We start from the raw sequence: 24,903 nt of genomic DNA on the forward strand, positions 1-24,903 counted from the left end.
TTCTTTCATACTTCAATAACATTGGATGGCTTTGTGTTTATAAATGTCCAATCGAACACTACTTAGTCAGCTTCAGTGCTACCCTGAGTGGTGGTGGGTTCCATTTGTGCGGAGAACATATTTCCGCTTTTTGGCTTTAGATTTGCAGCCTTCCAATTTCATTGAATGTCCCCTTGCTCTTGTATCAAAGGAGCGAGTGACTAGCTGTGCCCGATACACCTTGTCTGTGCTGTTCTCTCCAAAGATCAGCCTCTGAGACAGCAACGTTGGGAGTGACAGTTTTGCCTGATGTGTTTAGGGAGTTGTCAAGTTTACACGGAGAGCGGGGGGGAAATCTGGATGCTGCCTTCCCTCTGAAATTGGCCTCGGGACAGGGGCTGTCTGGGGACTGTTTGTACACCCCTTAGCACCCCGGGGGTTTTGGTCTACTATTATGTCTTCCAGGCACTACAGTAGTCCAGATAATACCCAAGTCCATTGTAAACAAGAGACATCCTGGCCCTGATTCTCTACTACATCTGAGCATAGCTTAGACACAGAGCAGGGTGGTGGCTCCCTGATCCTCAGTCACTTGGTCCTGGTGCAAGTTAGAGCAGTAGGAGGCCTATTCTAACATTTGCCACTGGCATAAGCTCTGTAACAAAGTAGGCATCTCTAAGTGGTCTTAGCAAACCTGAGAATCCAGCCTTCTGTTTCTGCCTAAGCTGCTGCTCGTGTGAGGCTACCCTGATTGTTGTTCCAGATACAGCCTGAAAACCATACCTGTGAACCTATAGCGTGCTGCCTCCTGGATTGTATAGATTAGAATAAGGCTGTTATCGGAGTAAGCTGCAGTTCTGGATGTGCCTGCTGTGTGTAGCTTCTGTTTGAGTATGCTGAAGTGGCAAAGACACCGTGCAAGCTTGGTGCCCTACATCCCTTTACATCTTGCAAATAACTTCCACTATGAATCAACAGGACTAGCCTTTGTGAGGGTAAACTCCCACTGCTAGAGGCAGTAATAAGGATGCCTGAAGATAACATGGTACTAGGAAATCTTCAGAAAGATGCTAAGTCTAGAAATAGATTTCTGCAGCTTGAGATCTGATACCAGCCAGGAACACAGGTGATTGTTACAGTGCTGTAAATGGGTGTTGGCATGCAATGTGAATAAGCAACCTGCGGATGGGATAAAAATGTGCTACAAATGGGAGAAGGTTCTCTATTGTACTGTGGTGTGGACTCTGACGGTGCACTTGGGCACCACCTGAGAGTGACTCAGGATTGAGCATGCCCAGGTATGTCAGGATGTTCCCTCTGGACTGCTTTTAATACCCCTGGGTTTGATTTTCAGGCTCATTATGCTGATAGGTCCTGCATTAAAGACTTGAGCCAAATCAGTGGCTATTGAAACCCGTTGTGTTGGTGGTATTACAGCAGAGGTGAACTTGGCCTATTTTGTGTGTGATTCTTGGTTTTTCTTAATTTCTGAGGTCTGTGTTTGCACAGAGGACTTTTTCTTGTATATCTGGTGATGTAACAGCAACATCTTGTACACTGTGTAATAGGAATATGATCAGATTTTTCACACTTCAATGGTAAAAGAGCCATATGTGGCTTGCAAGCCACTGTTTGGTCACCCCTGTTGTAGAGCCTCAGATGAACAGTTTCAAACCCTTTCCCCTGGTCTTATCCTACTTAGATCATGATTTTCCCAAAAATAAGTCAGTGACAGAGCTGAGATTAGAACCCAGGAGTTCTGACCCCTAGAATGTGTCTTCACTGCACAATTAATTTGGGCTTTTACCCAGGTGTTGCCCCAACCTTTCTGTTCGTGCCCTAAACCCTTTCACCCAAGTTTTGTGCTTTAAACTCTGGTTCGCTGGCCTGGGTGAGTGTATAGGCTAGAGCTTGTGGGCCCCTTTCACTGAGGCTGGTAGCCCCCCAGCTTTGCAGTGAGGACACAGGCTAAGTCACTCAAGTGCTGATAGTCCTCCAGCGCCTTCCCACAAGTCCTCCTATGTGCCCAGAAAGACAGACAAATTTAACCACAGTTCACTGGGAAGGTAGCATAGCGCAGCTCAGCTTACCGCAGCACACAGGAACGTGGAATATGCTCCCCAGAAGTCCTAGCAACACACAAGTGTGTGCAGCACCGGTGAGGACACAGTAACTCAAGTGTGGCTGTGACCACCTAGGCTAGATTAATCTGAATGATCAGATCTGTGTGTGCCAGTCACTGGAGTTAGCTCTGCAACAAAGACCCGAATTCTGTGCTCTCACCAACATAGTCCATCTGAATTGCTTACAGGAGAGCAATAACTTGGTTTGGGAACACAGTAGGCAAATTCTTCTTAGGCTGGTTGGAGCTGCTGTGATAGTGGGAGTGGGAGAAGGAGGTAGTGTTTCAGTAGATGGTGGTCAGAATATAAAAAAGGCATATTTCCCAGTGTTTAATATACACATCTTTCATAGACTTGTATCTCAGTAACTGAGTGTCACCCACCCAGCATCTCTCATTAGTCACATCTTCTCTGGAACTGCAGTGTGACCTCGGTTTGACTGACTCTTCTGTTCTTGTGATATTTCTCTATTCCTGGCCTCTGACCAAAAGCAGTTCTCATTGTTTCTGTAGAAGTGCCAATAAGATCTTGGATTTGCATTTTTACTTCATGTCAGTCTTTGCTGCTTCTTTTATATCTCGGCCTTCTATTACAGGCTTCGTCCTCCCCCCATAACCTTTGTCTTTCCCTGCTGTGTTATGTGATATTTTCATTAATGACTTGGATAAAGGAGTGGAGACTGTGCTTACAAAACTTGTGCATGACACCAGCCTGAGAGGAATGGCAAGCGCTATGGAGGACAGGATTAGCATTTAAAATTACCTTGACAAATTAGGGAATTTGTCTGAATCCTTAAGATCTCTCTCTGTCTATCTCCCCTTAAATCCTAATAGACATTTTGTGCCTATAGGGAGGCCATCAGCTGTAAAGTTTTTTGACTTATAGCAAACATCATATCGAAAGTGCTGGCATCTTAGCATATTTCACTTCTAAGCCAGGGGTTTTCAAACTTCATTGCACCGCGACTCCCTTCTGATAACAAAAATTACTACATGATCCCTGGGGGTGGGGAAGACGACTGAAACTTGTCGCGCCGGGTGGGGGGCCAAAGCTGGAGAGTGGGTGGGCCAAAGCTCGAGGGCTTCAGCCCAAGCAGGAGGCCTGTAACCTGAGCCCTATTGCCTAGGTTTGAAATCCTCTGGCTTGGGATTTGGCCCTGGGCAGTGGGGCTCTGGCTTTTGAAAATGTATGTGTCATACTATATTAGTTTGCTCTGATCCCCAAAGGGCTGTCGTAGCTTATTGAACAATCAGGTTTAGCATTTGTGTTGTCTGTGGGTAAGTTGTCTTAAAGAAAAGACATTTGTAGCCTGGCATTAATGTGAGTGACTGAATGAGCAGGGGTGGGTTTTTAGGGGATGTGAGTAGGCAGGTAGTTGTACGTATGTGACTGCAGTTCGTGTACGTATGCAGTGGAAGTAAATGGGTTTTGGAATTCAAGAGAGAGAGTTTTGTGGTGACCCATATGAGTAAACTATTTACTTGAAACACTTATTATGGAACGTCCAAATACTGCCTGTCTCAGACAATAAACATTTGCCTACCAAGTCTTCTTGGAGTAACAAGGGTTTATTTACCTCATCTGTCTGAGCCATCCTTTTTCCACCATATCTGTTAATATCCAGCCTATAACAGCCAGCTCTTGTTAGTCTGAGAATACTGGGGTTTTCAGGGAAAGCAGCATGTAAATGTGAACAGCTGACATTCAGCTATTTAGTTTGGCTATTGTTTTAGTGAGTGACATAGGCTGAGTCATAACTGAATGATTTCAGTGTGAGTCATGAGTAGTTAGTATCCTTTCTGTCGAAGAAAGACAAGCTCTGGATTTAAATGGCTTTTACCATTTAGACACTTACACGTTGCTGTGTTCCGGGCTTCATCACCTTAGCTTTCTTACCACATGATGTATCCATTTGTTTTCCACTAGTCAGTGGCGTCTCTCAGACTCCTGGAAAGTTCAGTGAAAGTTTGTCCCAAAGCCTTAAAAATTGTTGGCCACACTTTGCTTTCTTCCACTCATCACCTCTTGCCAGACATGGACATTCTCTTGGAGGAAGGCTGCCCCACAAAGGAGTCCTCTTCAGATCATGATCCCCAGAAGTTTCCTTCCCAATTGAGAAACACGTGCAATTGAAAGCAGGGAATTCTTGCCATCCTATACTGCTCAAGGTGTACATGTTAGTTTTCACTCATAGGTCCTTTATATGGCTCTCCCGTGGCTTGCTGCACAGATATCAATCTGTTTAATGCATGTCTGTGTCTACAGACTTAATTGATTTAAATTTTATCCAGAAGTTGGAGGCATAATAAATGCACAGCAGACAAGCATATGGCAAAGTGATGTGGAGGTAGAGCTGTGAGAATTCAATACATGCACTTGGAAGGTTCTGTACTGAAAAGCATAAATGCCCTACCTGCAGGGAGAGGACGCAAACTGCACAGAGACAGGACAGCGGAATTGGGGTCTGGCATGAGAAACCGATGTGCAGCTACTCAGTTAAAATTCATCTTGTTCCGATGTTACCGTAGCTGCTGCATGAAGAGGATGGTATCAGGTTTGGAGTGGTGGCCATTTGAGCTGCCGTCACTAGTCGAGTGATTTGAAAAGGTTTGAGAACCCTTGGTCTAATGATATACCGTACAGCTGGGCTGTTTCTTTTTAATCAACAAAAAAAATATCTTGGTGCTGTACAGCCTGTGTCTAGAAATCTATTCACTCACCGTGGCTGCAGCCTGCTATGCAGCTACCTCTGGGGTTTAATGCAGCAGCCATTTTACACCGAAAAACTACAGGGTAAGATGTGAACTGTGTGAGTAACAACTGTAGCTGAAACCACGGGGAAATGTTACATTCTGCCTACTTACCACCCTGTTTTTGTCAGATCACTAGAGTTAACTCCCAGAATGCATCTAAGTGGTGTGTCCTCATTAATGACCACAGGTGGTGAGGACCTCTTTGTATCTCCTCCTAACACTGTGCTCAAATACTGTCGCAGACTGAGTCATCAGCATGGCTGCTCTTTGAAAGTGTGTAATCCAACTGCTAGCCCTGCTTACTGAAAACTGAACACCTACGCGTATTCCCAGATTTGGAATGCATGTTTAATGGCTTGTTTCTACCTTTTCCCTAAAATCTTAGAATGGATGGGGCAAGAGAGAGGCTAATCCGTGTTAATTGGTGTTCCCTAAAAATACTTCTGTGCCTACCTCCCTCTTAATCCTTTGGCGAGTTTAGGGACACACCCGAGGGGATTGGCTGGGACATGAGTGCATCTGGGATGGAGAGAGTGTCTGATTATTCTGGAATGTTAATGGGCACTTTCTCCATTTGGTACAGTAGCAGGTCTAGCCATTTAGCTTCTGACAAACAAGGTGGTTGAGATTTTTTGTACATTTTACATAGTTATAACGCACCTTGATCTGAGAACATTGCAGCTGATTCAGGTGTGTGCAAACTATGCAGTGGGAAAAGGGGTACCAACATCAGCTTGCTGCTGACAGGCTACCGATGGCATAGCTTGTTTGCTGCTGACTTTTTTCCATTTCCTTGCACAGAAACCAGATAGCTGAGCACACAGGGTTTCCTCTCATAATGGCTGCACTGTAGTAAAGACATCCCCTGTTGTCACTGTCTGGACACCCTTTGGACCATAACTCTCAACCTGCTAAGGGCCAGATGTAGGATGCTGGCCTTTTACTTATTCAGACACACTTTTTAAAGAACACAATAGTCGAGATAAGTGTGAAATCATCTGGGGCGCATCTGTTTTACAGAACTTTCACTAAGTTTGTAATGAGGCCTGGGGTTTGATAGCTGTGGGACAGATGTAAATTTGGATGTCTAGCAAATAGCCTGCCTGTGCATTTAAACTACTGCAGACACCATAGCACCATTAGCTCATTAGCTCCTAAAAATTATTTCCAGAGCTGCTCATGGGTTACACTGCAGCTATAACTGATTCAGGGAACAAAAGTTATCACCTGACCAAGTTACATTGTCATATGCTAGAGCATAAATGGGACCTACCAGTGTCCCTGAAGCAGATTAAAGCCCTGGACTGTCTCAGACTTTAGCCTGGTTACTGGGATGCAGTTGGATCCCATCTACAGTACAGCTTTTGACAGTGTCTGTAAAAGAGTCTTCTGGCTCTGCTTTTAGCCTTAGTGAAATTGTGAAGGATTTAAATGTAAGCATCAGCCTGTAGGAATAGCTCCTGAAACTCATCAAATTTTTCCTTTCACCTCTGGGGAATGCCGATGTCCAGCTTTCTTGGTCTTGCTGTACCAACCATCTCCATTCCAGAGGAAGAGAAATGAGAGGAGAAACCTGGAAAATGGTACAATGGCTGCTCCAACCAATCAGTCACATTTATTATAGGGATCCAAGCTGGAAATTGGCCTCTTTAAAACAGTGTCACTAGCTTGCTCTGACTTGGCACTGGAAGGGTAGTGTTTGCAATGCTATCACTGAATGAAGTAGTGAAGCAGTAAACAGGGCACAGAGTACCATCTGCTGTGGGCATGCAGGTGGATTAGTGCTGCTCAGAGGAGCTGACGCAGAACTGCATTTTAGAAAGGGTTTCAAACTGGGAGCAATTGCAAGAGGACACTAATGACTATGAGCATCACAAATAATAAAGCTCTGCTCCTAAATTTGAAAGTTGAGAGAGCTAAATAAAGAACCCTGCTCGTAGGGGAAATATTGGCCACAGTATCTAACTTAACAGTGTGATCGTTGGCTTTCTGCCGTTTCTGCTTTTGAGTGTAAAGCTTCTAGCAATTTAGTGCAAAAAGTGTTGCACAATTGAAATGTCTGTCATAAGAACGCTATCTTTTTCCTAAATGTTTCTTAAATGACAGTATAAGACTTCCCCAAAAGACCACAGAATAATAATTGGGGAAAATCAAAGGAGACAGTTGTTTTCACTAGCAATGTACTTACTCCTTCAGGATTCAAGTCAATGTGAAACTCAATTTTTCTTTAATAATCAAAGATCTGACAGGGTGAAAATTCTTCTCCTTTGGATATGCATGTTGGGATGTGTGGCTGGGCACACTTTGAAGAGATCAGAGTCTGTCTATGGTCTGTTTGGGAGTTTAGGTATTTTTCTGGTTAGCTGTTACTCATATGCAGGACAAGAGACTTCAGTGATTCAAAGACAGCATTTATTCCACACATGGCCTTTTCTGACAGTATTTTCTGAATATCCTTTTTAGCCATCTTACAGTCATGGTTGATCTTGTGGCTTGCTAGAATAGTGCTGTTCTGTGCTTCGCAGATGTGCAAGTAAATCATGCTTGGTAACGATCTGTACTGCTGAATCTGAAATGCTTTCCACCTTCCAACTCTAAGCCCCTAGTTAGGCAAAATCTGTACAAGGCCTGGCCCAGAGAGAACCTTTTGAGGTCTCATGATCACCTTGCTCACTTGTATATTCTGACTTGCTGGTAAGCTGGTGGGGTGTCACTGTATATCCTTCCAACCACGTAGCACTCTCGTGCATTATGGCACCCCCTTTGCCACATTGTGCTATGGCTCTGAATGGGGTAAACCACTGGCTGAAAGGATGCAGAGGTCCATCCCATTGACTATCCAGGGAGTCAGGGATATGTTAAATGGACAAGTTGGGAATTTGAAGGCCGTTAAGCCCTTTCTTTAGACTCAGGCCTTCCACACATTCTGCAAAGAACTGGCACTTTTCTATGGGTTTGGTTTGGTTTCCATTGTGAGAATGGTATAATTACTCTTCCCAGGCTAAGTATATACGTTTGTTTTGTGTTTTTTTTTATAAAACTTATTCTGTTCAGGTCAGAGCTTAGCTGGCAAGGGCTCAGGTTTCTGGGGATACAGAACAGAGCAGACTGCAGTAGACAGTTACTAATATAAAACCTCTGAAGACCCAGTGGTGAGTCTGCACCTATGTCCAGGCGTTGGTCTGATCTATTTCTGGCTCCTGAAGTATAGAGTAAGGTTTAAAATTGGACACATCTGTTTTAGGCTCCTAATTTTGCATGACCGTGTGATTAGGGTTGTGAGACACATCTCCTGCCACATCTCCTGGCCACACTTCTGTCATCTCACTGGTTTTTGTATGTGATATTTTCTAATTGTACACCTGGGAGTGTCCCAGAGCTAAATACAAAACTCTGGGCTTCATTCAAGGCCACCTTTAAAATATGCTGCCTGTAATTATCTGCCCAATGATAACTTGATGCCAGCAGTCAGCCAGACAAGGTCTACCACTTCATCAAACACCAGCCTATCTGAGCTGTTTAAAACTATTCTTTTTTTCCCTAGAAGTGGTCAGCTTTAACCATTCGCTGTTCCCCTTGTCTTCTAATGATTTGTAAGGACTTTGTAACCTGCTAGCATTGGCCTTTTCCACCGTTATACAAAACACTCTTTCCAAAACCAAAAATCTTCTCATCTCTTCTCAGTTCCCATCATTCAGATGTGTAGCACAAGATGGTAAAATGTTTGAAACTACAGTATACACAGGGTTCATAATAAGTAGAATGACTTCAGCCAAAGGCAGGATCAATCCACAACACAGTTAATACTGTTAATAAATATTTGGTATTGTACAACGTTCCTTGTAGCCCAGTCAGTACTGGCACCACTTTTTGAAGCAAGTCCCCTCGATGTGTTTCTTATGTCGGCATCTCCTGCTCAAATGTTAGCGATGGGGTTGGTTCGACTTGATCTGTGACAAATACAAATTACTGGTAAGAAAACTGTGGACATTCTCACAGCAAATCTTGCCAAAGGAAGATGTCTGAGGCTCCTAACAGATCTTTGAATGCAGACACACTAAAGCGTAGTCATTCAAAATGTTTGGGGTAGTGAGTTTTTACATGTGCAACTACTTACACATGACAGAGTTATTGGTACCAAGGAATTATTAAATCTAAATAGCATGAAAATCCATTCCTCCTTTTACCTGCCTTTAGGGCCCAAGTTCAGGCTTCATGTGTCAGGCTGCACAAATTGTGTTAGTCACACGCTGCATAACATTCTGCCCTTTGAAAAGGAGTGAGGAAACCCTGGTGTGTTCCTGAGGGAAAATGGCTGCCCCAACCCCAGGTGGGTGAAGTGATTGCTCTGCATACAGTCCATAAAGCACTTAAATTTGAATGCAAGGATGCTTAATTGCCCATCTGTAAAATGGGAAAATGCCCACCTACTTAACAGCGGGGCATAAGTTTTAATGTGTAAAGCACTTTGATTTCCTTGGATGAAGTGTGAGGTGATTATGTACAACATGTTTCTCAGATTCTCTTCTGTGCCAGTTTGGTATGTGACTCTCCTGAGGCAGACAGGATTCCCTTCTTTTGTTCTGTATCTTGATTCCCCAAGTTGCGTCATAGCCTGTCATTCACTGCTTTGAACATGGACGTCTCCTTGCCTTGATGTTTGCGGGGCTTCTGCCAATCCCAAATGCCTGCCTTGGCTCTGTGAAGCACGTATGACATTTTATATGTATTTTTGGCCAGTCTGAACTCCTTTCTGATCCCATGTCCAGAGAATTTTCCTTGCTGAGCTCTCAGCACGAGTGCTACCTGTCATCAGATCAGGTTTATGGCATCACATACATCTGAGTTCTTTGACTTATTCTTCCCTCCTGTCCCTTTTTTTTAAAACAGTAGTTCTCTCAACTTGGCTGGTGCTGAGGATGCTTTATTGTGAGAAAAATCTTGCAGTCTCCTTTGAGAGAAGTACCACTTTTGGTCCCAAGGCCTGGAGCAGTGGTTTGAGCACAGGAGTAGAAGCCAGGAACTCCTGAGATCTAATCTTACATAAGACACTAGGATCCCTCTGTGACTTTGAGAAAATCACCAGCCTGTCTGTTTTCCCAGCTGTAAAAGGGAATGATGCAGCCCCCTTTGTGGGCAGATATGGCAGGATTCAGTATTTTTGAGCTAGTAGTAACCACCCTATTCTAGCTCCCTGCTGGATTCAACCTAACCACTTTATACAAGCTGCACGAATGAGAGGCTTGTTGACTTCACCTCGAAGTGTGGGTCAGGCAATCCCGAGATAGAAACAGTATTGGGGAGGTTTTCAGGCCGGTGTTGAAGGTATTTCTTCCTCACACCTCTGATCTCATTATCTTGTATTATGCCTAAGTGCTATGGTTGGGGATAGGGATTGCTTTTAATAGCTGAAGTACAGAGTATATCTGGTGCCGTCATTCCTTTCTCTTTTGCGCTGTGCTAGGAGAGGGAGGGGATAATCCCTATATTACGATTGCCAACTAAATAGCTACAAATGGCAAAATCCCTTGTCAAAGATTCATTGCCCCCTACCCCAAATACCCTGAGAATTTAATTGGCTCAAGGCGGAGACCTGAGCTGGAAATAGATCTGGCCGGGCTTCCCGGTGTGCAGAGGGACAGTTGGTAATGTGAGCATCGTGCATAGCCCCAAGTGCCCTCTCTGCACGGGTATTCAAACCCGTCCCCCATGCTGATGCACACCGCCCCCGAAAAAGAGGATTTGTTTCAAATGTCCCCTTTCCCTCCCCTGCTTCCTTTCAGGGCCTTGCAGAGGCAGGAATCTTGATCCGAAGTTCCTGTAAGTTAAAATGGAGGCAACAAGAAAATTGCCTCTATTTCTCTCCCTTCCATTTCTTTCTGTGGCTCAGGCTAGAGTAACTCAATTTAAACCCCTTTTAGTTTGTCTTGCAGTGGTTGGATTAGGTAGGGGCGTTGGATGGCTGCTTTCCCCCATTCCCAGACTGTTCTGGGCACAGGTTCTCCCCTCCCTAGCACCATCTTTCTCTTGGACAGGGCCGGCCTCTGTTGCAGCTGCAGTGCAAACCAAGAGCACAAGATCTTTAGCTGGCATGGTCCCAGTCTGTTTTCCTGCTTTCTGTGCGTATGGTGCTCTCCCACTTGCAGTGCTTCTGGCCTCTAATTGGCTTTCAACCTTTCCAGATTAATGTACCCCTTTCAGGAGTCTGATTTGTCTTGCATACCCCCAAGTTTCACCTCTCTTAAAAACCACTTTCTTACAAAATCAGACATACCCTAGGTCTACACTAGGGTGGGGAGTTGACCTAAGATACGCAACTTCAGCTACACAAATAGCGAATAGCGTAGCTGAAGTCGGTGTATCTTGGGTCGATTAACTGGCCGTGAGGACGGTGGTGAGTGGACCGCTGCCGCTCCCCCATCAACTCCACTTCTGCCTCTCGCGCGCGGTGGAGTTCCGGAGTCAACGGCAGATCGATCGGGGATTGATTTTATCGTGTCTACACTAGATGCGATAAATTGATTCCCCAATAGATCGATCACTACCCACCGATCCAGCAGGTAGTGTAGACATACCCATAGAAACACAAGTGTGTCACAGCCACACTATTACTGAAAAATTGCTGACTGTCATTTTTACCATATAATTATAAAATAAATCAATTGGAATATAAATATTGTACTTCCCTTTCAGTGTATAGTGTATAAACAAGTTACTGTTATGAAATTTTAGTTCATACTGACTTCGCTAGTGCTTTTTACGTAGCTTGTTGTAAAACTAGGCAAGTATTTAGATGAGTTGATGTCCACCTTGGAAGACCTCTGTGTACCCGCAGGGGTCTGTGTACCCCTGGCTGAGAATCACTGCTCTAGGGCTGCTGTGTTGACTGCAGCCAAGCACAAGAGCAGAGTTGCCCCACAGAGAGCCCTGTGTAGGCCGTGTGCTTTCCTTGTAAGGCATGTGGCTAAATTTGAGTCCAGGGCTGTGCAGGATGGGCTAGAAACCAGTTCTTAAACTTACTTCTAACAGAGTTTAGCCCTATCCACAATAGACAGCTAACCGACTAAACAGGTCGAGCTGGATATGCTTAAACACTGTCCCCACATTCTGTTTAAAGCTTAATGTAGAGGAGATGTGTAGTCCAGTGTGAAATTTGGATTGGACCCTGTCTGTTGGTCAGGGGAATTGTCTTTGGCGCCTAAATAACCAGAACTGTATGTGATGATTTCTGGCTGATGTTGATTGAAATGTTGTGCAAATAGAGCTTTGTAGACCAGGCAGCTCTTCACAATAGAAGGTTTTGCAGCTGGCATTGGCTCGATCTGTTTTGTACCTTCCTTTCAGGCTGCTTTTTCATGATATTTTTTTTCTTTCTCCCCCCGGCCTCCCCCCCCCAGAGAGGAAGTGCAGGAGAACTGTGTCCGCTGGAAGAAGAAATTCACCTTTGTGTGTAAAATGAGTGCCAATCCTGCCACTGGCCTCCTGGATCCCTGCATCTGCCGAGTGTCTGTACGTAAGGTGAGTACCCAGCCTCCGCCTCTGATGTCGGAGCATCCCCAGCAGCTGGATGTATTGGTACAGCTCCATGGCTGCCTTGTGTTGGAGGTGTGAGAGGATGCATGGATATTGAATGGTAATCAGACCCTTTGTGCTTGGACTAGTTGAATGGAAATAGTCAGCACCCTTCCCTCACACATCCACACCCCACCCTCCTGCAATGATGTTTGACGGGGAGATGAGGGAGGTGGTACCCTGGGTGCCAAGGAGGGGTGAAATCCTGGAGACCTGTTCTAGCACTGACAGTATGATGAGTTTCCCTTTGTTCCCACAGTAAAGCTGATGGCTCCTTTTCCTGTTTTTCTTCTTGTTTCACATTATAGGAACTGAAGGGCGGAAAAACGTACTCCAAGGTAAGAGCAAAAGAGCGTGCAAAAGGAGTGGAATGCTGGGCTGTCCTGTTTTCACTCAGCACCTCTGGCCCGTCAGCACTCTGACACATGGCCAGCGGTGGAATTTCTCAGGAAGCGGAGCTGTGTTTGTGTAAAGTGGTCGGAGGAAAGAGCCATTAGTTGCAGTTGGGGATGGAACTAATTTATTTCCCCTAAAACGGCAGGACTGTGACATGCTGGGACAGAATCCAGATCCCATTGTACCTGTGAATTCTAGAGAGGGGACTGATCCAAAACCACTGATGCGCACACCCTTAAACTGTGGGGAAGTTCTGAGACAGAGATGAAACTCTACCGCTCGGGGTCATCCCTAATGAACAGGCACACAGAGAATGTAGACTCTGTTACCCTGCATTCCCCCGAATGCAGTAACCAGCTAGCTGTGTTAGCTGACCCTTAGAACTGCAGTCTGGAGCTGAGCTGAAGCTCTTGCTGCAATAAGGCATGTTCACGGAGAGCACTATAGACTTGGAAGAGATGAACAGATTGATCAACAGAAGGGTTTTATTGGGGAACTCATTCCTTTTCTCCTTCTATCAGGCATGGTATGCATGAAACCTCATGCACTGCAGTAGAGGCAGCGGGCTGTGAGTCTCTTCCCTCTTCAGACTGGGTCCTGCTGCAGGAAGGAAAGATTGGGTTGGTTTAAGAGTTATGAATCTGCATGGGGCCCAAAGCCAGCTGCTTGCATGTGAAGGCTGGTCTTTGACCTGTGTGAAATGAGTTGATAGTGTCAGTGCCCAGTGGGCAGGTGTTCTTGTTACATAAAGCCCCATCACAGTTTGCTCCAGTTGGTACCTTTATTGGCAGGGTCTGAGACCAAGGATGGAATCCGCTTTGAAGGCTCAACAAGGCTGTCACCCTTTCGTGTGGATTGAGGCCTGTGGGTGGAGGAAGCTGTTGCTGCCCACTCTGTTCCTGTTCTGTGGCTAATTATGACCTCAATCTCCAGGGCTGACCATCTGTGTCTTACTCACTAACTTCACATTTTAAAAAAAGCTGTTCTTCCAATCTCTAGAGCTGTCCACTTTGCAGTGAGGGCATAAGGGAAACCACTCAAGTGTTGATAATCCTCCAAAGCCTTCCCAGAAGGACAAACAAGTCCTCCTCCAATTTACTGGGAAAATAATAGAGCATCTTCCTACAACACACAAGAACCATAGGCTCTGCCCCCAGAAGTCCTGGCGACACACAGGTGAGGGCAGCACAACTGAACGCACCACTGCTAGAGCTTTGCAATGCGTCTGCTCCCACTGGACTAGGCTAACCCAACCCATATGCCAATCACCCAAACTAACTCTGCAGGGAAAAGCTACCCAAAGATAAGCAGTTGTCTTGTGAGGTGCACTAGAAGGGTGGGGGGAAGGGTGTACATGTTCTGTGTGTCAGCGGGTTGCATGCAGATGTATATCCTTCCAAAAGTTCAGAGCTTTTCATCTCTTTACAAACTCTTTACAAACAGTGGAACGAAATCTCCTTGAGCTGTGAGGAGATAGCAACAAAGATATTGCAGGGCCTCTCCCGCTGCTAATGAGGACACTGGGTCCTTGCCAACGTTCCCCCCAGTTATGCTGCCAAAGTGGCTATGAGATACTGAAGACTCACTTGCTGATGCTTCCAAGTGGCTTTGTGCAGAGGACAGAAATTGGGTTTCCGTAGATCTCTGGACTTCATATGAGTGTCTCTGTGGGAGGGTGCGGGCCTGGAGGTGTTATGGATCTGGGCCAGCAGGATGTGCTGTTGAAGTGGAAACTTTCTTTTTTATTATTATTATTTTTTTCCCCTCCTGTTGTCCCTGAACCGGATGGAAATGCCGTCAGCTGGCTGGAAAAATGAGGGAAACGGCTCTGAAAGGTTACAGCTGAGAACATCCTTTCATTAAGGGATCCTTCCTCCTGTAGCTTCTCCCTTCCAGCAGACACCTCCCTGCACTGGGAGTCTGCTTCCTGGAAAAAAAATTCCTGGCCCCAGCATGCTTCGTAAAGCTTTGCATCAGTTTATGCCCCTGCAGTCCATGGGAACCAATCACCTGTCTTCTGAGGGAGGGGGTCCAGGGGTTTATATCTGTTCATTGGATGGTAGGGGTTTGCAGTTGGTCCGCCCTAGGGGAGGGTGCTGTGTAATGGTATCCTATTGGTGTTGTCATGACTGTGAGCCCAAATCCCCCATGCTGGGGTACATCAGTATTTTAAACAATACTGCTAGCTGCTTCCTTCAGACTTATGGTCCCCACTAGTGTTTACTTTGACCAGCAGGGAGCCTGGGGTTTACTCCACCCTACGGACACTTGTCAAAACTACACCTGCCTTGTCCACACTAAGATTTTTATCACGTATTAGCTAGGAAGTGGTGGTAGGGGCCTAACCATGTGTTAGCAAAGACAGGGCCTTGGTCTTGGAGCTACTTGGCATTGGAGCCTTGTTGTTCTCTCGTTCCTGGAGCTACTGCCTGTTCGGCTGGATGTTGATTAATAGCCTAGTGTAGTGAGAGCACTGGGAGAGTACTCTTTACCCTACATTCTCTTTTTGCTCTGTCCCTGCAGTTCCCTTGGAGGGGGTTGTGGGGAGAAAGGAAGTGTCAGTCCTCTTGCCTTCTCCTTAGTCTCTTGACCGTCAGTTAAGTCCCAGTCTCCCTTCTGGTCCCTTAATCATTCTTATGCAGGCACATCCCAGCTGTTTGGAACAGAGGAAGCCAAGTTCTAAATACAGAAGTCATTAACTGATTTAGAGTGGCATTCTGTAATCACCTGTCAGCTTCCAAGAGTGACTGGATGAAACCCCAAACGCCATTAGCATGGTGCTGACCCGGGCTCATAATTCACTGGTCCAAGACATTCTAGTAGGGCATACCTGAATTTTGCTGCCCTGTCCTGGGTTGCAAATGGAACATCGATTTTAAAAATTGTCAGGGGAAAAAGTACTGATGAACTTGAGTCATCGTTGTGATTCAAACAGCAGAAGGAATAGCATTGTCCCTTTCGCTTGTCGAGCTGCTGGCCAGCATGGGAGGGTAGAGTTTCTGCTTGCCAAGAGGTAAGAGTCAGATTAAAAACAGGGGAATTCTAAACTGAGCCCTACTCAACTGTTTTCAGTTCCGGAAAACCCCCACAAGATCAGAAAATGTTACCATGAAAGCTTTCTTTGTAATTAAGGTCTGTGCTCCCTCCTCAGGGAAAATCAACTACCCCAGACCTGTATTGCAGTGTATGTTGTAACAACTTCTGTGTTCTCTGTGAGAGAGTGGGGCCGACCCATCGAAGAGTGCCAAGCTTTTTCCTCCTCGCTGTGGGGCTGTGTAACTTGCTCAAGCACAGGGAAAGGGCAGAGACTGCAGCTGGTTCTGACTGATTGGGCTGAATGTGTCAAGGAGAAAACTTTTCACCCGAAAGTGCAAAGAACGTGAACTGTCCTGTTGGCTTCTTTGATTGATTGACCCCCTCACCTAGACTGTGTTCATAATAAATCTTCAAAGGACCAGGACTGCAGAGTAACATCACTGCTGCTTTTTGGTTCAGGTTCTTGTATGTTCTCCTGTCAACACACTCGTATCATGTATCTGATTTTGCTTTCCTTCCTATCAGCTCTGCTTGCAGTTTGTTTTGCATTCTTACTCACCTGTGTCCTTTTCTTGTCTAGTTTATTAAAAGAACTAAGATTTAGAGAGGCCATAATTAAAAATCTCCTAAAACATTCCTTTTCCTTCCTGTCTATCAAACTTTCTGTTGGCTGGCTAACCACTAAGGGTGTGAGGAAACGAAGTTCCAGGTGCACCCCATCAAAATGGCTAAGCTCTAGGGCAGAGGTGGGCAAACTACAACCAGCTGGCTGCATCCAGCCCACGGGACCATCCTGCCCGGCCCTTGAGCTCCTGGCCAGGGAGGCTAGCCCCTGACCCCTTCCCTGCTGTCCCCCCTTCCCCACAGCTATGCCACCATGCGGGCAGCGCTCTGAGTGGTGAAGCGGAACGTTCCTGCCAAGCAGAGCGGCAGCATGCCCAGCTTTGGCTGGGCAGCATGGCTGCCAGACACACTACTCTGAGCAGCATAGTAAGGTGGTCGGGGGGTTGGATAAGGGGCAGGAGGTCCCGGGGTGAAGTCAGGGGACAGGGAGCAGGGGGTGGTTGGATGGGGCAGAGGATCGGGGAGGGGGGCAATCAGGGGCTGGGGAATTGGGGGGTTGGATAAGCATCGGAGTCCCGAGTGGCCTGTCTGAGGGTGGATAGGGGTCAGGGGGGTTGGATAAGGGGTGAAATTCCAGGGGGCGGTCACAGGCAGGGGGTTCTGGGAGGGGATGGTCAGAGGACAAGGAGCCGGGGGGGGGGGGGGGAGGATGGATGAGTCAGGGTATCTGAGGGGGGGTCATCAGGGGGCGGGAAGTGGGAGGGGGCGGGGGCCAGGCTGTTTGGGGAGGCACAGCCTTTCCTACCCAGCCCTCCATATAGTTTCGGAACCCCAATGTGGCCCTCGGGCCAAAAAGTTGGCCAGCCCTGTTCTAGGGCATATACCAGAGCACGGCTGGGATTTGCTGCATGGCCAAAGAGGAGGTTATAACTGGATATCTCCAATTAAAGTGACTTCTAGCTTGCTTTTCTGATGGTCTCCTTCTTGTTTCTCAGAAACAGTGTGTCAGCTTCATCTACAACAATATCCTTTCATCTGTTGGCTTGCAGGCTCCAGTGCATTCTGGGATGTCCTAGTACAAAGAGTGCCTTATGTTTGTGTAGCTGATTCTGTTTTTTCCACATCATTGACCTAGTGCCTTCCACGTCCTTGGTTATGCAACAACCGCAGACTGGTTAACACTGTCCTCACCAGAACGGCCATTGTGTTTCCTTCCTCCGTACAGGGGCTTCCTGCAGGCTCAGAAACGTTCGCCTAAGATTGTGACCTTTTCCATCCTCGAGAATAGAGCTGACATGTAACCACAGTTGCATAGTGGTCTGCAGAGGAATCTACCCTGTACCACAAACACGTTCTCTTCCTTTGTTCTGTGTGTGATTCACTCTCTCTTTATTGAGCTTTTTTCCCCTGTTTTCTCTTGGCCACAGCTGGGTTTTGCTGATCTGAATCTGGCAGAATTTGCTGGCTCTGGATTCACTGTCCGATGCTGCTTGCTGGAAGGATATGATACCAAGAACACCCGCCAGGATAACTCCATCCTAAAGGTGCATAGTCAGTGTCCGCATGGAAGAGATCCTAGAGTTCAGTGCATTCTTCAAAAATCCCCCCTGAATTTGTAGTACAGAACTTTGTTTCCAGCCTTCCCACTTGCGTCCTTGTGGGCAGGGATGTTTAGCAGAGAAGCACCTTCCCAAAGCCAGACTGGAGATAGATAAACAGTTTCCCACTTCCATACAGAGCAGACATTCTGATGTGTACAGGTATGCAGTTAAACAGTTGCAGTCCAATAACATCCTGTATCTGCAGATAAAACATGAGCTGGAAGAAAGTCTTGAGTCCACCATTAGAGCTGCTGTAGCATCTTTCTGAGCAGGAGGTGCTGATGCATCATGGATATAGTGATACTAGTGGCTTAAAATAATGCTCCACGGTATCTCTCAATCTCTCTTTTGTGTTGGATGGAAAGGCAGTCCTGCTGATCCAAAGTACTGTGCAAGCTCCTGATTCCTAGATCACCCCCCCCCCCAAGTCTCATAGCACCCAGTGCTGATATCCCCATTGATGACCGTCTAGTTGAGTGGAATTAGCAGTTCCTAATGACCTGTATCATTTCTCTCTCTCTCACAGGTCACAATTGGAATGTCCCTGCTCTCTGGGGACCCCTGCTTCAAAACGTGAGTTGCTGGGTCGTCTTCCACTCTTGTGGAACCTGTTGCATTTGGTGTGTTTTTTGGAGACACAGCTGTTCCCTGAAGGGTGGGGCTATTCACCCTGAGCTGTCCTCAATCCCTGGTAGAGCCCAGTGACGTACAAACATGATCTTGTGCATCTTATCCACAGATCACCTAAGCAATTTTATAAACCAGTAAACTTCTCCAAAAGTACAGTAGGAAAAAAGCTTATAACTGGGAATCTGGACTCCTGCATTCTATCCCCAGCTCTGCCAAAGACTCTGGGTGACAGACAGTTCCCTTATTTTCTTTGTGCTTGTTTACCCATCTGTAAAGTAGAGAAAACGTTTGGCTTACAGAGCTGTTTGTAAAGCATTTTTAGATATACTGATAGAAGGTACAAGTACAAGGTCACTTTTTGACTTCTTAGAACTGCCAGTTAGTGGTATCTATTACGTACATTTAAAAAAAAAATCTGACTGGATTAAGGGATTAATGGTAACATCTACAAATGAACAGGTGAGATGAACCATGAAAGGAGACATGTGGGGGACTTCCCAAAGTTTGCTCCCATTTTGGCTTCTTTGCTGCTTTGTGATGGAGAAAAGAAGCATAATTAAAAAAAAAAATCTGTTTGTAACCTTAAAAATATCAAGAATTTAGTGTTGGTTTCTGTCCATCCCCCTCCCCGACTGGTTTTGTTGGAGGATTTTATTTTTTTTTTTTTTTGGTGATGGGAAATGGCCCCAGGTCTGTGCTGTGATCTGTTTGTACACCTTAACTGAAGATATCCTTTTCCCCCAGTGCTAGGCATTGGAGAGTGTTAGCAACAAACCCCAGCTCTCAATATGGGCTGTACCATCCTGTCCTTTGATTACCAGTGCTTACAAATCTTGAGGCATTGGAGAGAGAGTTCACTACTGAAAACAAGGTCTCTGACAGCCACAAAATCATTGTGGTATGAGATCCTAACACTGTTCTGCAGTATTTGCATAGTGATGTCATGACAATGCATGAAGACAGTGAATCAAAACCACAACAAATATATTACACTGTAATGTTGGAAAGTCTTGACTGAGCTATATGTGCATCTCTCTGTGACTGTTCAACAAAATAACTTCTTTTTTAACTTCTGCTGCATGCTTCTTGGAGTCCACACTTAAAACTTTTGCCTCTATAGTAATGTCAGTTACAGATGTGACTTCAACAATGTATTTATATAGGCAGAAGCCCTAGTGTAGTTGGATTTATGCTTGCGAAAATTTGCTGGTATAGCTTATTTTGGTTGGGGAACTGGTATAAGCTGTACCTGTAAAAGCACTTTTCTACTGAGAAGCTGTATCTAGACTAGGAGAGTTCATCCCCCTTTCCCAAATACGCTTTTTCGATGTTGGCGGTGGGGGGGGGGGGTTCCAAAGATTTTAGATTAGTGGACAGTTCTGGCATCCTGCGTTTTAAGAAGGATGTTGAAAAATTGGAGAGGACCTGGGAGAGAAGAAAGGAGTGCAATCTGTTTAGTTAATCTAAAACATTGAGGAGGTAAATTGATTATAGAGTATAAATGACCTTGTAGGGAGAAAATGCCGAAAATGAAAGGGCAGTTCAGAAAGGCATAACAAGACTTGAAGTTAAAGCCAAATTTAGATTAGAAATAAGGCCCACGCTGTTAATAGTGAGGGTTATTAGCCATTGGAAAAAACTTATCAAGGGAAATGATGGATTCTCCATCTCTGGAACTCTTCAAATCAAGATGCTTTCTGGAAGATATGCTTCAGTCAGTCACAAGTTATTGGACTTAATCCAGGGATAACTGAGTGAAATTCTCTGGCCTGCGTTATGCCAGAGGTCATACTGAATGAATTTTGATTCCTTCTGGCCTTAAAATCTATAAAATAGTCTGATTATTTTTTTTAAGTGACCAGTTGAGAGGACAAAAGACTTTTTTTTTTTTAGTGTGTTTTTTTTTTTAGTGACTTATAGTAATTTTGCTAGTTCGCTGGCCACTGTAGTCTTCTAAACTAGTCAAAGACCTGAATTTCTAATGTAAGAAAATGAGCAGAAAAGCAAAGGTTTTGCAGTGTTCCCTGCTTACAAAACTCCTTGCAGGCTTCCATCCTTCCCCACAAGGAAGCAGGAAGGGAATGGTCCCCTTTGTTAGTCACCTCTTCAAGCTGCCAGTTCTGCTTGCGTAATTTGTGTCACGTCCTGTCTTTTGGCCGTTGCAGGCCTCCTTCCACAGCCAAATCCATCACCATCCCAGGACAGGACTCCTCCCTGCAGTTGACCTGTAAAGGCGAGGGGACTACCAGTAGCATCAGCAGCTCGGCCACTATTGGAGCAGTGCGTCAGGCCAAGTCGAGACCCACCATTCTCAATCCAGGTACAGGCCTGCTGTGCTCAGGACTGATACAGCACTTTGTTGTTCCAGGATTCCACTAAGCACTTGGAAGGTTAATGAATCTCTGCATTGCACGCTCGCCCTCAGCAGTCCTAGTGTCTTTGCTAATTAAGAATCCTGTAAGACTCTCTTTTAAATGTAGCTAAGCAGGGTCAACATGAAAGCGCAGCACATGTAATTCTGTTAACAGAGGAGATTAAGTCAGTCCCTGGAATGGCTTTATGTGTTTCTTGCAATCCTCTCTAAGGGGCCCTCACTGTGGTTCCTCCTATGTTCAGTGACACTTAACACTGTTCACCCCTCTGCTGTTAGGTTTGCACAGGTTGATGTTTAGAAAAGTTCCTACGCAGCCTTTAGTGTTTCAGGGTCTGTGATCTAGTGGTCTCATTCCAGCTGCTGAAGCAGAGTTCTTAAACTTCCATGTTTCAAGGACATTGCAGCCTCCCCTGGCTCCCTTCTTTAAAGTGAATGGGTTGCAAATATACTGTGACAGATACATAGTGCACCAAAATCTGGAGCTACCCAGTTCACATCAATGAGCCCTTTAAAAAAAACAACCTGGCTTACATGTTTACCCAGGAGACCAAAAATGCTCCTTACAGCCCTTTCACTTGCAAGCGGGGATGGTGAAATCTGGAAATTCAGAGGTAGCACCGACTTTTCAGGCCATATTCAGAGGTGATGTAATGATGGTGAAACTCGCCCTTATGAGGGTAGAAGAGTGGGAAAAGCAGCTAACAGGAAGGAGTTTTATATCGTACATCTGTCTGTCCTGCTTCAGTCTCGCCCTTGGGCTGAGTTCCCGTCTGAGGTTTGCCATCATCTCTGACTCAGGCCCCACGTCTGACTTGTACCTATGTATATGAGGGAAAGATGGATTCAATCCACCATGCTCTTGTCAGCCTGTCACAAACTCAATGCATTTCCCTGCCTGTTGGGATCCTGCCCCTTTTGTTTTTTGTACCACCCTCTGTTGCTTTTCACTTAAAGTCCTGCGTTATGGCCTTCACAGCACTCCATAGGCTGCTTTACATCTGAGTAGTGAAGATCCTATAAATAGCACTTGGCCTCTTGCATGGCATGCACCAAGCTGGCTTACTGTTTTTCAAAGGTATCTTTTACTTACGAAATAGCTTCAGGCATGACCCATCATCTCCATGGGCTTGAGGGATTGGAGGACCCTGGTAACTCCAGAGTTGGGCACCCCGTCAGCCACTGGAATGGGTGACTCCTCTGACACAGCCTCTCACGACTGCTGTCATAAATGGTCCCTGGCAGCTTCTAGCTCTGTGCAAGTCAACGTAGAGCAAGAAGTGTGCACCCTTCCAGCCTTCCCTGGCCCTAGTGTAACAATGTTCCCATCCAGTCTTTCCGCAGGAAGTGGTGAACTGGCTGGCTGAGATAATGTGAGTTCTTTGTTGTTTGGCAGGTGTTCCAGAGGAACCAGACCAGAATCTGTCCAGTCCAGAGGAAGTATTCCACTCAGGGCATTCACGGAACTCCAGTTATGCCAGCCAGCAGTCCAAAATCTCTGGTAATTGTTGACCTACTGAACTTTGGCATCCATGTCCAGGAAGGCACAGGTCTTCAGATCTCCAAATCTATTTTCCTTTGGCACTCTCCTTCTTTGAGAGTGATTCACAGCCACGTCTGTGACTTCGAGTCACTCCCGAGCCTGCCTTTGAACTCCCAGTTTTGTGATGACTGCAGATCTGATCTGTGTAATCCTCTGCCTTTGTGGATTGAGGTTCCTCTCCTCAGTGAAGCTTCCCTGCCCTGACTGGAGACTTGGCTCTTTGCTCTGTGTTGCTGTGGGATGGTAGGTTTGGTTTGTCATGAGTCTCTATCCATAGGTTACAGCACAGAGCACTCTCGCTCCTCCAGTATGTCTGATTTGACTCACCGCCGGAATACGTCCACCAGCAGCAGCGCCTCTGGGGGGCTCAGTTTGACAGTGGAGTGTCCTGAGGGAGAGCGGGACCACAAACTAGACAAGCCACCTCGCCCCCCAAGACCAGCCATCCTGTTGGATAGATCATCCCGGTAGGTACAGTATAAAGATATCATCTCTGCGGATGGGGGAAGGCCTAGAAACAAAGGATCCTTCACTCTTCCTTTAGCTTTATGGCCTCAGATTTGTTGTTGCTATAATAGGAAAGGAAGAGGCTACAGCTAAGGGACACAGACAGCACTGGCAGTCTGTGACCCCAGGGGCTGAATCTGTTTGTTTTCTTTTTTCCCCTCCCAGAAGGAAAAAAGATTCAGTGGAGAGTCACCCAACGTGGGTGGATGATACTAGGATTGATGCTGACGACATAGTGGAGAAAATTATGCAGAGTCAGGATTTCACAGACGTCAGCAATACTGAAGGTGAGATTGGTACAAGGCGCAGAGGGGAGACTTGCTGCTCCTCTTCCAGCCTTAGCGACGGTCATCAACCTCTCTAATTCCAACTCTGGCGTCACCCGACGTTGCCTCCCACTCCCCCTGTAATTTGCTGTTAGTCCTTGCTGGAAGTTTCAGTGGCAGATATCTTAAAGGGACCCCACTGATGTGAAAACTGCATTTCCTTCTGAAAACAGTTTGTACCGGCTACTGTTACAAGTAATTGAAGCTGTGAGGCTGGAGGCAAACAGTCCTTCTCTTTTCCAGGTTTACTTTTGACAGCACCTCATGTGTAGTCAGTTTTGCTGCTCAGTTGCATCACCCTTCTGTATAGCTCTGGGGGCAGCTCCTGGGCATGCTTTTTCCCATGTTGTGCAAGAGGAACAGTTTGCCAGTAACAGGAGCAGCAAAGCTGAAAAGGAAGCAGGGTAGGTGTGTGCAAAGAGAGGGGAAGAAGGAGGGGTTTAAACATACTGGCACTTGGGCCTGACCAAAAGACCCTTACGAATACTGCAGAGGAGGAAAAAAGCCTTATCAGTCTTTTTAAAGGAACTGAGAACAATGTTTTTCAAAGTTGGTCAGTTTAGGGGAAAATTTCAAATAGTCCTCCTTTAAAATAAAAAATATTTAAACTAATTTTCTTGCCTGTTATACAAACCACAGCTTAGATTTACTAGAGCTCTAAAGTTTAATCTAATTTGCTGTTCATTACTCACACAGTTCACTGTTTGCATTTCTGTCAGCTTGGGTGATTAAAAACAGGCTATTGTGCTTCTTTAATGAATTTGCCCTCCGCTTTCTGGGAAAACTAGACAGAACAGAACAGGGTACCTCCATAGTGGCGTAATGATGAGATTGCAAATGCTGTAGGGGAATGTTTGTCTCTTTGTTTGAGTTTTTAAAATAATACTAAGGACTCCTTCATTCATGACACGGTTTAGAAGTTTAAAAAAAACAAACAAACTAGCCATTAAAACCATATTCATTAAAATTTGGTTTTAAAAGCTCACTCTTCCAAAGTCTGATTGGCCCTGGGGATCTTCCTAAAGCAACGAGGAGAGGGAGTTCCAGGAAGCTTCACAACCATCAGAGCAAGAGTGTAAACACACCTGCGCTCACAGAAACGGAATGAAAATGGATTTTTTTCCCCTAGCTGAGCATCGTGTAACATGGACCATAGGGAACATCTGTGGATTGTCGGGACTGTGGATTTTACTATCTTTCTTCTTCTCCTATCTGCAGACAGTAACCTGAGGTTGTTTGTGAGCAGAGATGGCACAACTACATTGAGTGGGATTCAGCTGGGAAACAGGTATGGCTCCTGAAAGGTTGGTAGATGCTGGGGCTCTGTAAAGATTGCTCAGCTAGTTCTTTGTGCTTAGGAGACTTTCACTTCACCTCAATAGAGATTTCTGAAGATCGTGCGATACATGATGGCTTTGTTCCCACATTAATACTCCTGGGATCCCTTTTAGTCACAGGATGCAGCTGTGCTTGTGTGTGTTCAGAGCTCAGCAGAAGCTTGA

At 45.7% G+C, this 24,903-nt stretch overlaps 1 protein-coding gene across 2 annotated transcripts in view; it reads left to right on the forward strand.

Annotated features, from left to right (window-relative positions):
• FAM102A (family with sequence similarity 102 member A) overlaps positions 1 to 24,903 on the forward strand; it is a 44,405-nt gene that overhangs the window by 13,773 nt on the left and 5,729 nt on the right. For both annotated transcript variants that reach the window (XM_030535492.1, XM_030535493.1), the window contains exons 3-11: positions 12,253 to 12,373; positions 12,736 to 12,765; positions 17,851 to 17,967; positions 18,551 to 18,597; positions 20,820 to 20,974; positions 22,422 to 22,526; positions 22,846 to 23,035; positions 23,241 to 23,362; positions 24,620 to 24,689. In XM_030535492.1, the coding sequence (XP_030391352.1) occupies positions 12,253 to 12,373; positions 12,736 to 12,765; positions 17,851 to 17,967; positions 18,551 to 18,597; positions 20,820 to 20,974; positions 22,422 to 22,526; positions 22,846 to 23,035; positions 23,241 to 23,362; positions 24,620 to 24,689 (957 nt within the window). The remainder of the gene's footprint in view (positions 1 to 12,252; positions 12,374 to 12,735; positions 12,766 to 17,850; positions 17,968 to 18,550; positions 18,598 to 20,819; positions 20,975 to 22,421; positions 22,527 to 22,845; positions 23,036 to 23,240; positions 23,363 to 24,619; positions 24,690 to 24,903) is intronic.

This window comes from Gopherus evgoodei, chromosome 16 (assembly GCF_007399415.2).
Source record: "Gopherus evgoodei ecotype Sinaloan lineage chromosome 16, rGopEvg1_v1.p, whole genome shotgun sequence".
In the NCBI taxonomy this organism is placed as follows: Eukaryota; Metazoa; Chordata; order Testudines; family Testudinidae; genus Gopherus; species Gopherus evgoodei.